Source organism: Carcharhinus amblyrhynchos, chromosome 16 (genome assembly GCF_965287045.1).
Source record: "Carcharhinus amblyrhynchos chromosome 16, sCarAmb.v2.hapA, whole genome shotgun sequence".
NCBI lineage: Eukaryota > Metazoa > Chordata > Chondrichthyes > Carcharhiniformes > Carcharhinidae > Carcharhinus > Carcharhinus amblyrhynchos.
Genome location: NC_137339.1, coordinates 22,781,288 through 22,795,295, shown reverse-complemented (window position 1 = coordinate 22,795,295; position 14,008 = coordinate 22,781,288). Strand labels below are relative to the sequence as shown.

The 14,008-nt window shown below is 42.5% G+C and overlaps 1 protein-coding gene across 1 annotated transcript in view; it reads left to right on the top strand.

The window, feature by feature from the left end:
* Positions 1–9,754: 9,754 nt before the first annotated feature.
* Positions 9,755–14,008, top strand: part of ccm2l (CCM2 like scaffold protein) — a 50,077-nt gene continuing 45,823 nt past the window's right edge. Inside the window, exon 1 of the mRNA XM_080204409.1 lies at positions 9,755–9,853. Within this exon, the coding sequence (XP_080060535.1) occupies positions 9,824–9,853 (30 nt within the window). The 5' untranslated portion in view covers positions 9,755–9,823. The remainder of the gene's footprint in view (positions 9,854–14,008) is intronic.

Here is a 14,008-nt window from a genome sequence, read left to right as displayed (position 1 = left end):
TGCCGAGAAAAGATTGGAACATCATTCAGATCCATTTTAATAAATTTAAACACACTTAAAGATTTCCCCGCCACATGTTCCCCCCACATTAAGAATCCCTGCTCGCCAACATGACATTGTTTACAACAGCTTCTGCAAAAAGTGAAGCAGTCAAGGGGAGCACCCCCCTCGGGGTATAAAAGTAAGTAGCACTCCCTAGGGGTGGAGTTTAAGTTTATTTATTAGTGTCACAAATAGGTTTACATTAACACTGCAATGAAATTACTGTAAAAATCCCCTAGTCGCCACATTCCGACACCGGTTCAGGTACACTGAGGGAGAATTTAGCATGGCCAGCACGACTTTTGGACAGTGGGTGGAAACCAGAGCACCGGAAGGAAATCCACATAGATATAGGGAGAACGTGCAGATTCTGCACAGTGACCCAAAGCCGGGAATCAAACCCGAGTCTCCGGTGCTGTTAGGCAGCAGTGCTAACCACTGTGCCATTGTACTGTAGATACATGCCTGGGAATGCCCTGGTACTGCCCAGGGCAGTGTCACCATGGCACACAGTGCCAGGATGGCAGTGTTGAGAGTGGGCCTTCTGGGGAGCTCCACTGTGGATAATGGTGGGGGACTGGGGGGAGGTGTCAGACCTCTCCCTGCTACTGTGATGGTGAAAACTGCATCTCCAAATTTTCTGTGCACAGAGTGCCATAGAATCTGGAGTGAAAACTCTGCTGTGCAACCAGAGATCTACACACCAGAATTCTCAGGCAGCAATGCACAGAGAGTAAAAGTTCACCCACATAAATAACTTTAGTTCTAACAATATCAATTGATCATATAGGAACTTTCATAATGTTAAGAATTGATATCATTGTTTTTAAAGCCTTGGCATTCAGTCATTCCCCATGGCAATAATTGTGATCTTTGAATTTCTAAATACCAATCCCAAGATAATAAAATGATATTAATACCAACATTTAATGATCCCTCAGTCTTTAATAATGTATCATATAAATGTACATGTTTGTATGTGAATCACACTTGCACTTGGTCACAGAAAGTAGGGAAATATGATTGCTTATGCTTTGAGTATTAACATTATCCTTAAACAATGAATGTCTATAAATTGTATATAGAAAATGCAAAGCCCATAATCAGCAGAAAAAGTCAAGCTAATTGTTTCTGGAAGAGCTGCAGATGATTTAGACATCTTTCTGTTCGCTACACCACACCATAAATAACAATATGGGAGTAATTCAATTGACTGGAAAGATTCTCTCAAGGGAAATGGGCCTGAAACCTATCATTATCTTGTAGCCTCCCAGAGGATCTTAGTTTCCTGTCTCAAATTTCAAGACCATTTCAACTTTGATAAGTGCTTGTCGGTCCAGTATTTCATGAGCACACAATCCTTCATTACATCCACACTCACATTGCTAGTGAAATGCTGGTAAATCACCATATTCGTTTATCACTAATGATTTATGGGAGTTCGTGCTGTAATGGAAAAAAACGGTTAAGAGGTATTTATTCACATCAAGGTTTGTTGGAACAGGAAATGCTTTGTCTCAGGGTCTTCAGAATAATATTGAAGCAGAGGAAGTAACCAGACTATGGAAAGAGACCAGACTGTCATAAAGTCATAAAGGTTCACAGCATGGAAACAGGCCCTTTGGCCCAACTTGTCCATGCCGCCCTTATTTTTTTTTAAAACCCTTAAGCTAATCCCAATTGCCTGCATTTGGCCCATATCCCTCTATACCCATCGTACCCATCTAACTATCTAAATGCTTTTTAAAAGATAAAATTGTACCCACCTCTACTACTATCTCTGGCAGCCTTTTCCAGACACTCTGTGTGAAAAAATTGCCCCTTTGGACACTTTTGTATCTCTCCCCTCTCACCTTAAACCTACACCTTCTAGTTTTAGACTCCCCTACCTATGTGGGATAAATTTTGTATTACACCAGCACGGAGCTGCAACACGCATAAGGGACTGAAAGGCCTCTTTCTATGCTGTAAACTTTTATGGTTCTGGAGATGTTCACTAGAACAGCCACGTTTCTTTACTTTAAAGGTTATCTACTGAGTACAATGCTCATGTAGGTAAAAGAAATCTACTTTATCACATAGATAGGAACAAAGCATTCAAGTAAAACATGATGTGGAGATGCCGGCGTTAGACTGAGGTGGGCACAGTATGAAGTCTCACAACACCAGGTTAAAGTCCCAATAGGTTTATTTGGAATCACGAGTTTTCGGAGTGCTCTCCTGCATCAGGTGAGTGGGGAGGTAGGCTGTGAAACCTACCTCTCCACTCACCTGATGAAGGAGCAGTGCTCCAAAAGCTTGTGATTCCAAGTGAAATATGGTTATTCTTGAAAACAAAATACTAAAATCTAATCCTTAAAATAGTGTTTGAAACTCAGCTAAGAGAAGGAGCTACTGAGCCATATAGACTATGTAAGTTCCACTTTAGCTGAAAGAGTAAATACTGGAAAATCTCAGCAGTCTGGCAGCATCTGTAAGGAGCAAGAAAAGCTGATGTTTTGAGGCCAGATGACTCTTTCTCAAAGCTTAAAGGCAACTGCAATAATTTGCTTTTATCCTAAGTTCCACTTTAAATGCTCAGTCTTTATTGAATTGGTTTATTTTATTCACAAGTAGGCTTGCATTACCACTGAAATGAAGTTACTATGAAAATCCCCCAGTCACCGCACTCCGGCGTCTGTTCGGGTACACTGAGGCAGAATTTAGCATGACCAATGCACCCAACCAGCATGACATTCGGACTGTGGGAGGAAACCAGAGCACCTGGAGGAAACCCCCGCAGACACGAGGAGAACGTGCAGACTCTGCACAGAGACCCAAGCCAGGAATCGAACCTGAGTCCCTGGCACTGTGAGGCAGGAGTGCTACCATTGTGCCACCGTGCTGCCTGTTTGGGTGTCTTTACTGGTACTGCAACTTTTCTTATTATTTCATTGGATATGGGCATCACTAGCAACGCTGACGTTTATTACCCATCCTTAATTGTTTCTGAAACTGAGCTTGCCAGGCAGGTTCAAAGAGCAGTTAAAAGTCAATCACATTGCTGTGGGTCCAAACCAGATAAGGACAGACACTAATGAACCGGATGAGGTTTTTTTTAACGGGAATCAATAGTTTCATGGTCACCATTACTGAGACTAGTTTTATATTCCGGATTTATTACTTGAGCTTAAGTTCCAGCAGCTACCATGGTGCAATTTGAACTCAGACTTGCGCTCCCCAGAGCATTAGCCAGGGTCTGTATGTTACTAATCCAGTGATATTACCACTACGCCAACTGTTTCCCCCTAAGACAGTCTCACATCCCTGAATTAAGCAGAAGTGTCCAGTACCCCTGTTCCTGGTAACTATAAGCTTAAGTGTGCACAAGATTGGAATTCACAGCCAAATAGCCTGTCAACATTCACAGAAGAGGAAAAGGAAGGACAGCCAGGAAATATAAAATTAGATATAAAAGGATTTTACAGGTATAAGTGCCCAAACATTATCAACATGAAATCTATAGCAGAGAAACAGGCCATTTGGCCCAACCAATCTGTACTGGCATTTACCTTCCACCTGAGCAAATAATAATTCTCTTTTGTATTGTTTTATCCTTCTATTCAGTCTGTAATGCACTTCAGCCAACTCCTGAATTTTGAAGCAATGTCATTGTTATTATGCAGACAAACGTGGCAGCCAACCTCCAGACAGAGCACTCAATAACCTGTAATTTGATACTTTAGCGCTGGTGGGTGAAAGACGAATGTTGAACGTTAACCTGAGAAGGTAAATGAGGCTTCAATTTAGATAACACCCCTGTCCCTGAGCACTGCACTGAAGTCTCAGCCCCCATTGTGTTCTGCAAGTCTGCAACGTACAAGAAACAAGAGTGGTACCAACTGAGCCAAACTGCAGCTAGCCAGTGATTAATATTACAGCAATGATTTAAATATGTGCAATTATCTAGATTTGACCTAGCAGCAAGGGCTATCCATACTGGAAGATGCCACTCCCATCCCCTCATTAGGATCTACCTACTTGCCCACAATGAATTCCAACCTGACTTAGCCGCACTATAGGCCTCCCTATCATAGCTGGCCTAAGGATCTGCTGCAGTTCCAGCAGTGACCATCACTCCCAGTGGCACTGCTGCAACTGAAGAGCTGCCAGTCCTCTAATTGTCCAGCACATCTAGGAAGCAGGACAGAGGAGCCCCACAAAAGCCACAATTGTAAGTAACTTAATTTCAGGCACACTAAGGTCCAGGACCAACTGAAGAGGGGTTGTTCCTGAGTTTAAAACCAGTGGGCAAGCCCACTACCCCAATGTAAAATCCTGGATATACACTCAAGAACTCTGATGAGCCAAGTTCACTAGCACTGAAGATGCATTGTTACATAATTTCTCAAATGGCCATTTACTTTTACTTTTGCTATTTCTGTCAAGTCTTTTAAAGATTTCATAGAATCCCTGAAGTGCAGAAGGAGGCCATTCAGCCCATCGACCTGCACCGACAACAATCTCATCCAGGCCCTATTCCCATAATCCTACATATTTACCCTGCTAATCCCTTTGACACCAATGGGCAATTTAGCAAGGCCAATGCACCTAACCTGCACATATTTGAACTGTGAGAGGAAACCAGAGGAAACCTATGCATGGGAGAACATGCAAACTCCACATAGACAGTGACCCAAGCCTGGAATCGAATCCAGGTCCCTGGCACTGTGAAGCAGCAGTGCTAACCATTGTGCCACTATGCCACCATTTGTACAACACTGGAAAAAATTACTACCATTTAAAAAAAACCTCGGGATAAAATACAAATACATGCCTCTATGTCCATAATTGAAAATAGTAAGGCTCTAAATTTGGTTTTAAGTGATCATGCACTTTTCTGAGGCAGACTTTTCTTTACCGGGATTGTTGAAGTTATATTGTCTTTAAATGAGCTTGATGCCAGAAGAATGCCGTGTCACCCAATCCCACTTTTAAACCAGCCATCTAATTCCTTAGAAATAAGTATTCCAATTAATGCATTGACCCTTCCACCGTACCCCCAATTATTATACTGATATATATTATTATTGGTGACTAATATTTAAATACTAATCTAGAGCCAATGGAATAATTGGGGTTGGCTCAAGCACCCTGCAAAGTAATCTGGACCAGTGAGAGAATCACGTAGAATTCAAAGAATCAGTAAAGAAAGCAGAATTAAATAATTTCTTCAAATGCATCGAGCCTTGTCCCTGTGCATTCTTGAAGTATAGCTTGTGGGTTGAAGTATCACTGGTAGAATAAATGAAATTCACACAACAGCAGACTCTGATACCCCAACCAGAATTGCTTATTATTGAACATCTCTCATCTCTCGTATCTCTTACCTTTGACAATGCAGTCAATCATGATCATAAGGGATACAATCATCTGCCATTTAGGGTGGTGCAGTGGCACAGTGGTTAGCACTGCATCCTCACAGCCTCAGGGACCCAGGTTCAATTCCAGCCCCAGGTCACTGTCTATGTGGAGTTTGCACATTCTCCCCATATCTGCTGGGTTTCCTCCGGGTGCTCCAGTTTCCTCCCACTGTCTGAAGATATGCGCGTTTGGTGGATTGGCCATGCTAAATTGACTCTACTGTCAGGGGAATTAGCAGGATAAATGTGTGGGGTTATGGGTATAGGTCTGGATGGGATTGTGATCAGTACAGACTCAATGGGCCAAATGGCCTCATAGGGGTTCTATGATTGACTCCATGGAATATAAATAAGAATCTGAATATAAGGTCTGAAATGCCACAGATTTTCCAGGAAGTGGAGGAGAGAGCTGGTGGGAGAGAGGGGAGAGTGAGCAACCCCAGCATTTGTCTTTGTCCCGTATCCCCTTGATACATTTGCTTAATAAATTTCTACTCAACACAGCCTCTGTATGGTCTTGATATCCTACCTTACAATATGGCACCCAAAACTGGATATCGAATTCTAATTACAGATCAACTATTGGTTTACATAGGTTCAGTATTCCATATTTGACTTTCTACTCAAATGCTTCGATTTGTGGAATTTAGGATCCTGCATATGTTTTTGTTTAAAGCAGCTTTGTCAGCCTGTTCTGCCACTTTTCATGATTTCTGAACTCTTAGCTCTACCTCTACACTGTCTAAAGTTTGGTATATATGCCCTCTCCTTACTCTTCTTATCAAAATGCATCAGTTCACGTTGCTTAGCATTAAGTTTCTTCGACGATCTATCTACTAAATTGCCTACTTTTCCTAATTTCCCTCATGTCACCTACAGCCCTCTTCATTTTACTGTTCTTCCTGTTTTCATGTATCAGCAGTGCTTGATATTGTATCCCTTCCCGATAGAAGATGATTTATGTACATTGCGAAGAGCAGATACCTGAGGATGGCGCTGTATATAGTTTCAGTATCACAAAACCTTCCTGTTCTTTACCCAATTTCTAACCTATTGCTATTGAATTCCCTCGATAACCGTAATTTAGATAACAAACCTACATTGCATCTTTTCTATTTTCTTTTGAAAGTCCAAGATGTCCAACATTTGCACTTACCTCCTACACTGAATTTTGGCTTCTCTATTCCCTTCCCTTTTTTGTACTTTAGAATCCCTACAGTGCAACAGGAGGCCATTCAGCCAATGGAATCTGCACTGGTTCTCCAAAAGAAAGGCACTATCCCCGTACCTCCATGTATTAATTAGTCCTAAGCTGCACACTTTGAGACATTTAATTAAGGACCCTAGGCACCCCAGACATTCTGTATTCCACCTTCTTCCGTTGGGAAAAAGATACAAAAGTCTGAGGTCATGTACCAACCGACTCAAGAACAGTTTCTTCCCTGTTGCTGTCAGACTTTTGAATGGCCTTTCCTTGCATTAAATGGATTTTTCTCCACACTCTAGCTATGACTGTAACACTACATTCTGCACTCTCTCATTTCCTTCTCTATGAATGGTATGTTTTGACTGTATAATGCACAAGAAACAATACTTTTCACTGTATACTAACACGTGACAATAATAAATCAAATCAAATCAAATCGAAGGGGCAATTTAGCATGATCAATTCACCTAATCGACACAGCTTTGGACCTTGACTCTCCTGTATTTTGAAACTGTCTACAGAGTTTTCTCATCTTGCCTGCCACAGGCTTTGTAGTGGGGGGGACATGGACCATGGAAGATCCGTTGACCTCGGTGAGATTTTCCAGTTTGAGGCAAGCACGGCTGGAAAATCCTACCCTTTCTATAATTTTCAAAATATAATTGGACAGATTTTGATCTGAAGAAAAACAATTCAAATGGATGAATAGCAGGTATGAAAATGTAGGAGAATGCGGATGCCAAACTTTTATTTTTTTGGATCAGAAGTAAATGGACAGTGACCTTTACAGTGAACCTTTCTGACCTCAGGGCCCATTCAACCATGGCAACGGTTCATTAGATGGCAAATATCTAGAACTACCATTTTAAATAATGGCTTTAATGGCATGACACCAAATGTTGGCGATTATTTTTGCACAAATGAGCTACTGTTAATTGGGCAGCAGAAAAGGATTTTGATGGACAGTTTTCATTGAGAAAAAATCAGCCTATGGAATTTTATAAAGGCTAAAAATAAAATTCCAGTTTTGCGCTGCCTAATATTTGAAACATTACTTTATCGTCAAATTAAAAATAAAATAAATAAAATAGAAATTACCCAGATGGGGTACCTGGATAAGCACTCAGGTCCTGCGCAGACCACTGGCGGAAGCATTCGCAGATATCTTTAATCTCTCTTTACACCAATCTCAGGTCCCTACTTGCTTCAAGGAGTTGACCATTATCACGGTACCAAAGAAGACCCAAGCAGTGTGCCTTCATGACTATCATCCGGTGGCCCTGACATCCATCATTATGAAGCGTTTCGGAAGGTTAGTCACAACACAAATCACTGGCAGCCTCCCAGGTTGCCTGGATCCTCTATAATTTGCCTATCACCACAACAGGTCCATAGCAGACGCCATCTCCCTGACCCTACACTCAACTCTGGAACACCTAGATATCAAAGACACCAATGCCAGACTCCTATTCATAGACTACAGCTCAGCCTTTAACACCATTATTCCTACAAGGATCATCTCAAATTTCATGGTCTGGGGCTCAGCTCCTCCCTCTGCAACTGGATCCCAGACTTCCTAACCCACAGGCCGCAGTCAGTAAGGATAAGCAGCAACACCTCCTCCATGATCATCCTCAACACCGGTGCTCTGCAAGGCTGTGTCTGCAGCCCCTTACTTTGTTCCTTATTGGCCTCTGACTGTCTGGTCACATTCCCCATCAACTCGATTTTCAAGCTCACAGATGACACCACAGTGTCTCAAACAATGACGAGACAGAGAACAGGAAAGAGACTGAAAATCTGGTGAACTGGTGCGACGACAATAATCTTTCCCTCAATGTCAAAGACAGAGGAGGTAGTCATTGACTTCAGAAAGTGACTTCAGGGACGTGCCCCTGTCTACATCAATGGGGACAAAGTAGAAATGGCAAGAGCTTCAAGTTTTTAAGTGTCCAGATCACCAACATGTCCTGGTGCCTCCATGCAGACACTATAGTTAAGAAAGCCTACCAACAGCTCTGCTGTCTCAAGAGACTAAGGATATTTGGCATGTCCAGTACAATTCTCACCAACCTCTACAATCAGAAAGCATTCTTTCTCATTGTATCACAGCTTGGTATGGCTCCTGCTCTGTTCAAAACAGTTGTGAACAAAGTCCAGGCCATCACTCACATCAGCTTCCCATCCATTGACACTGCCTACACTTCCTGCTGCCTCGGAAGAGCAGCCAACATGATCAAGAAACCCAGACATTCTCTCTTCCACCTTCTTCCACCGGGAAAAAGATAGAAAAGTCTGAGGACACATACCAACCGACTCAAAAACAGCTTCATCCCTGCTGCCATCGGACTTTTGAATGGACCTACCTCACATTAAGGTGATCTTTCTCGGCATCCAAGCTATGACTATAACACTACATTCTGCACTTTCTCTTTTCCTTCCCTATATATGCTACGTTTTGTCTGTTTAGTGTACAAGAAACAATACTTTTCACTGTTCACTAATACATGTGACAATAATAAATCAAATCAAATCAAATCAAAAGGGTTCTGACTGGAGCCATGCATTTAAAGTAAATAAGACTTCTCAATAGTCCTGTAAACCCATGCCTTCTGCATATGTCTTAATCCTCCTGCATCGTTGTGTGAGAAATTCTGAATTGTGAAATGAAAAAGATCACAAATGCTTTGTTTATATCTGTCAAGTTAACACAATAACTTTGCTCTGAACATGGCCGATATTAGAGTCATTTCCTGTTCTACTTTGTGTCACGGTAAATGAAACAGTGCCAATTAGCCAACTGAGAGGACACATCCACAGGAAGTCACTGCAAAGCTTGATGGTGACATAAAGGAATCAGTGCAGTATTTAGAATTGGGCTTAAATCATCACATTACTGTTTAATAGAGGAATACTGTTGAGTTATTTTGTAATCTCACGAGAAGTCAGCGCTCATGTCAAAGTGTATCTAACAATGCAGGCATGGATGCAAGTCTGATACTTGCTGGATTTTAATAGGCTGGTGCATATCGTTATCAGTCCCAGGAGAGGAAGAACTGTTAAAAGTTTACATCAGAGTTTACTTGGTGGAGTCAACCAAGAGTTTCCTGCATGTAACAGCACGCGAACAAAACAAGAACATTCAGGAGTTCGGAACAGATGTGAAAACACGATGGACGTGGAGATCAAGAAAGGAAAGAAGGTAAAGATCATTTTATGTTTCGATGTTAATCTTTCATAATTAATGTCCAAGCTTGTTCTGGCTTAAAAATGTGAAATCTTTTGTGTGTCAGACATAATGCAGAATTTGGAGGTATACACACCCATAGCTTCCTTTTGGGAAACTCACATCCATCAAAGTGTACAAGCTTTCCAAACCCCTTTCAGCACAGTAAATGAACAAAATATCCCTTTGCTGAGCGTACCTAACAGTTATGTGCTATGTTGACCCATTATAATATCTGTTGCCATATTTGACTAAAGTTCTGATATAGCTGGACCATGCAGATGTGAAGGTTTATTTCTAACGAACAATTTTAAGGAAGTGGCTGAGATTGCAGATTTTGTGAATCAAGTTTGCATGTAGTTACTTGGTGTAAACAAAAGTTCCCTTTGTGTGTCACTGAATGTTTTCCCCGGGCACAATGGCAATCGTGATAGGAGTGATATGGTTCAGCTGTCTGATTCTCTGTTGCTTTGTAGAAATGTATGTCCATGATCATTCAGCCTACTTTGTCCTTGTTCAGCCTTTTGTATTTCATAAAGGTTAAAAATAAAATTCAGGTTTTCCACTGCATAAGATTTCAGAGATTACTTTATTGTCTAAATCAAAAGGTTCTGACTGAACCCATGTACTTAAAGTAAATAAGACTTCTCATTAATCCTGTGTAGCCATGGGCACTGTGTAAGTCATAATTCCCTCGCACCCCAGAAGGCAGTGGCCAGAGTTTTACCGTCCCACTCAGCAGGGGAATCGGAGAGGGTGAAGGGCAGACAATGAAAAGATCTGTTGATCTTGAGTGGGATTTTACAGTTTTGAGGCAAGTGAGGCCATAAAGTTGCGCTTATAGTCTGTGAGAAATTGGGCTCGTAGGCATTTATTTTTTGGGCACTATGAGTGCCCTTAGCAATCCAAAATGACATAAGTGATTCACATGCACACTTGTAGGTCAAGTTGGACTGGATGCCATATTGGTGAGGGCATTAGTGTGGAGAATGTCAGTTGGAATGATTCAGAGCAGATAGACTATGATATCCCTCATGCTTAGCATTGAGAAACTCCCCCATCAGTAACTTGGAAAGGGTTTGGCTGTTGGCTAGGATTTAACAGCCAGAGTTTTACAACCCTGTCGTGGAGTGGGCTGGGCAGGGCTGGAGAACAGGCAAGCTGCTCGTTGACTTAGGCAGGACTGGGAGATCCCATCGGCAGGAGTAAAATTCCGCCCCACAAGTGTTTGGTGATTTCTGGTGTAGTTGTATCAAAATGCTAAAGTCTACAGGCAGTTTGGGGGCAAGTGCTGAAGGACTTCATGCTGACTTCAAACCAGTTGTTCTTAGATGTGGGTGTACTGGTAAGCATTCCCCTTGGAATACAGGATTACTTGGAGAATGAACAGGGGCCTGGCACAAGACAAGCTGCTGGAAGAGAGAGGAGGAAGAGGCCAAGGAAGTCTCTCACCAGGAGGCCATATTCTCTCAAATTATTCAGAGTTCAATTCTCCTACCTGAACTTCAGAAAGAAGCAGAGTTTGAGATATCTTTGCTCCCGTAAGGATGCCACCATGGGAATATGGCACATGCTACAGGGGCAATTGCAACCTTACTGCAGGGCAGGGACTAAATTGCCAGGGGCCATGAAGGTGATCGAAGTCATGAACTTTTATGCATTTGGCTCATTCTAGGCATCAGCTGGAGACATTTGCAACATGTCAAAATCAAATAACTGCAGATGCTGGAATCTGAAACCAAAAGAGAAAATGCTGGAAAATCTCAGCAGGCCTGGCAGCATCTGTAAGGAGAGAAAAGAGCTGACATTTCGAGTCCAGATGACCCTTTGTCAAAGCTAAAAGGCATAGAAAGTGGGAGATATTTCAAAGCTTTGCATTCCCTGTTACCTCAGTAAAGTTACTGAGGCTCTCTATTCAAAGATAACTCACAATATCTCATTCTCTCTTTCTACAGTCATGCAAAGGGAGCAAGCACATAGCTTTGCTAATGTTACAAGTTTCCCAATGGTTCAGAGTGACACTGGCTTGTACGCGTGTCATATTGTGGATGTAGCATATCAATTCTTCCCTATCCAAGGGATTCCATTCCCCTAGCGTGCAGCCACTGCGTGACCATACACAGAGACTCATGTAGGTCAATGCCTGGTATCCTGCCAGCAGTGATGATGCCTCCACTCTGTGGCAGTCCACTGTGCCAGTTAGATGGACAGCACGGTGGCACAATGCTTAGCACTAGTGCCTCATAGTGCCAGGAATCTGGGTTGAATTCCGACTTCAGGTCTGTGTGGAGTTTGCCCATTCTCGCTGTGCCTACGTGGGTTTCCTCCGGGTGCTTCGGTTTCCTCTCACAATCTAAAGATGTGCAGGTTAGGTTGATTGGCCATGCTAAGTTGCCCCAGAGGTGTGTAGGTTAAGTGGATTAGCCAGGTAAATATGTGGGATTATGGGTAAATACATGAGGTTACGGGAATAGGGCCTGGGTAAGATGCTCTTTTGGCGAGTCAATGTGGTCTTGATGGGCAGAATAACCTCCTTCTGCACTGCAGGGATTCTACGATTCTATGATTTGGGCCACCATGGTGCTTTTGTATTTGGCTTTCAGGAAGTCAAGTAATCCTTTACCCACTCTTCCCAAACTCAGAAATGATTCAAAGTGATAGCCCTTTATTGGTGACAGTAGTAATATTTTATTCAGTACAAGCAAAACCTGACGCATGTCTGAGCAGCTGAATCAAAGTGCGTCAATATTACCATTAAGCTTTGGGGAGAAATGCACTATCCGTGTAAATGCTCCCCTGGCCTGGCACCTGTCAATGCAATATGTAAAACCTCCACAAATTTCTGTGCTCAGGGAATCCCTTCTTATTCTTTTTCACATAGCAAAGTCTGTGGATACTGATGTAATCCAATCACTGCCTAGCTATCTTTTACAAATCTTGTCATTGGACTATCAATACACACAAAACTCTCAAATAATTGGGTAGGAATTCCCTGGCTGTGCATGCTGGTGGGATTCTCCTGTCCTGCTGGCAGCGGACACCCACCCTGCGGGTTCCCTGCCAACGTGGGGTGATGTCAATGGGAATCCCCATTGACAGCAGTGGGACCAGAGAATCCCGCTGCCAGCAAACAACACGCCATCTCCCACAGGTGGGAAACGTGTGTCTGGGAGACCAGAGAATCTCATCCTTGGCTTCCCAGGTTCCCATGTTGTCTTATGAGGAAACAGTGGCCTTGTATCTACTGGAATTTAGAAGAGTATGAGGCGACTTGATTGAAACATATAAGATCCAGTCCTAACAGGGTGGATGTGAAGAGGATGTTTCCTCTTGTGGAAAAATCCCAAACTAGGGGTCACTTTAAAAATAAAACACTTGGACAGAGAAGAGGAGAATTTTTTTTTCCTCAAAAGGCATTGGAAGTAGAATCATTGAATATTTTTGAGGTAGAGGTAGATAGATTCTCGATATACAAGGAGTGAAAGTTTTTCCACAGTATATGGAAGTTACAATCAGATCAGCCGTGATTTTATTGAAACGCAGAGCAGGCTTGAGAGACTGAGTGACATACACCTGCTCCTAAGTCATCTGTATGTATGTTAGCTTCTTGGGTGTAGGGACGCAGCAGTGAAAGTGTAGTGGACTTGACAAACAGGTGTTTTGTCTAGGATTCAGGGAACTATTATTTTCTGACCTCTGGGAGCTGTTTATCTCTCTGTTCCCACATAGCAAGTCATCTATTCTCAGGACTGCTAGATTTTTGCTGAAATTTTACTTTTGACATTAAAGTTTATTTATTAGTGCCACAAGTAGACTTACATTAACACTGCATTGAAAATCCCCCAGTCGCCACAATCCGACACCTGTTTGAGTACACTGAGGGAGAATTTACCTAATCAGCACATCTTTTGGACAGTGGGAGGAAACCGGAGCACCCGAAGGAAACTCATGCACACAGGGAAAATGTGCAGACTCCGCACAGACAGTGACCCAAATCGGAACCACACCGGGGTCCCTGGCACTGTGAGGCATCAGTGCTAACCGCCCTGCCACTGTGCCACCCTTTTTACATCTTTCTGATCAATGAACATCCTAACCACAATTTCTGATCTTGTAACCTCTCAACCCTCC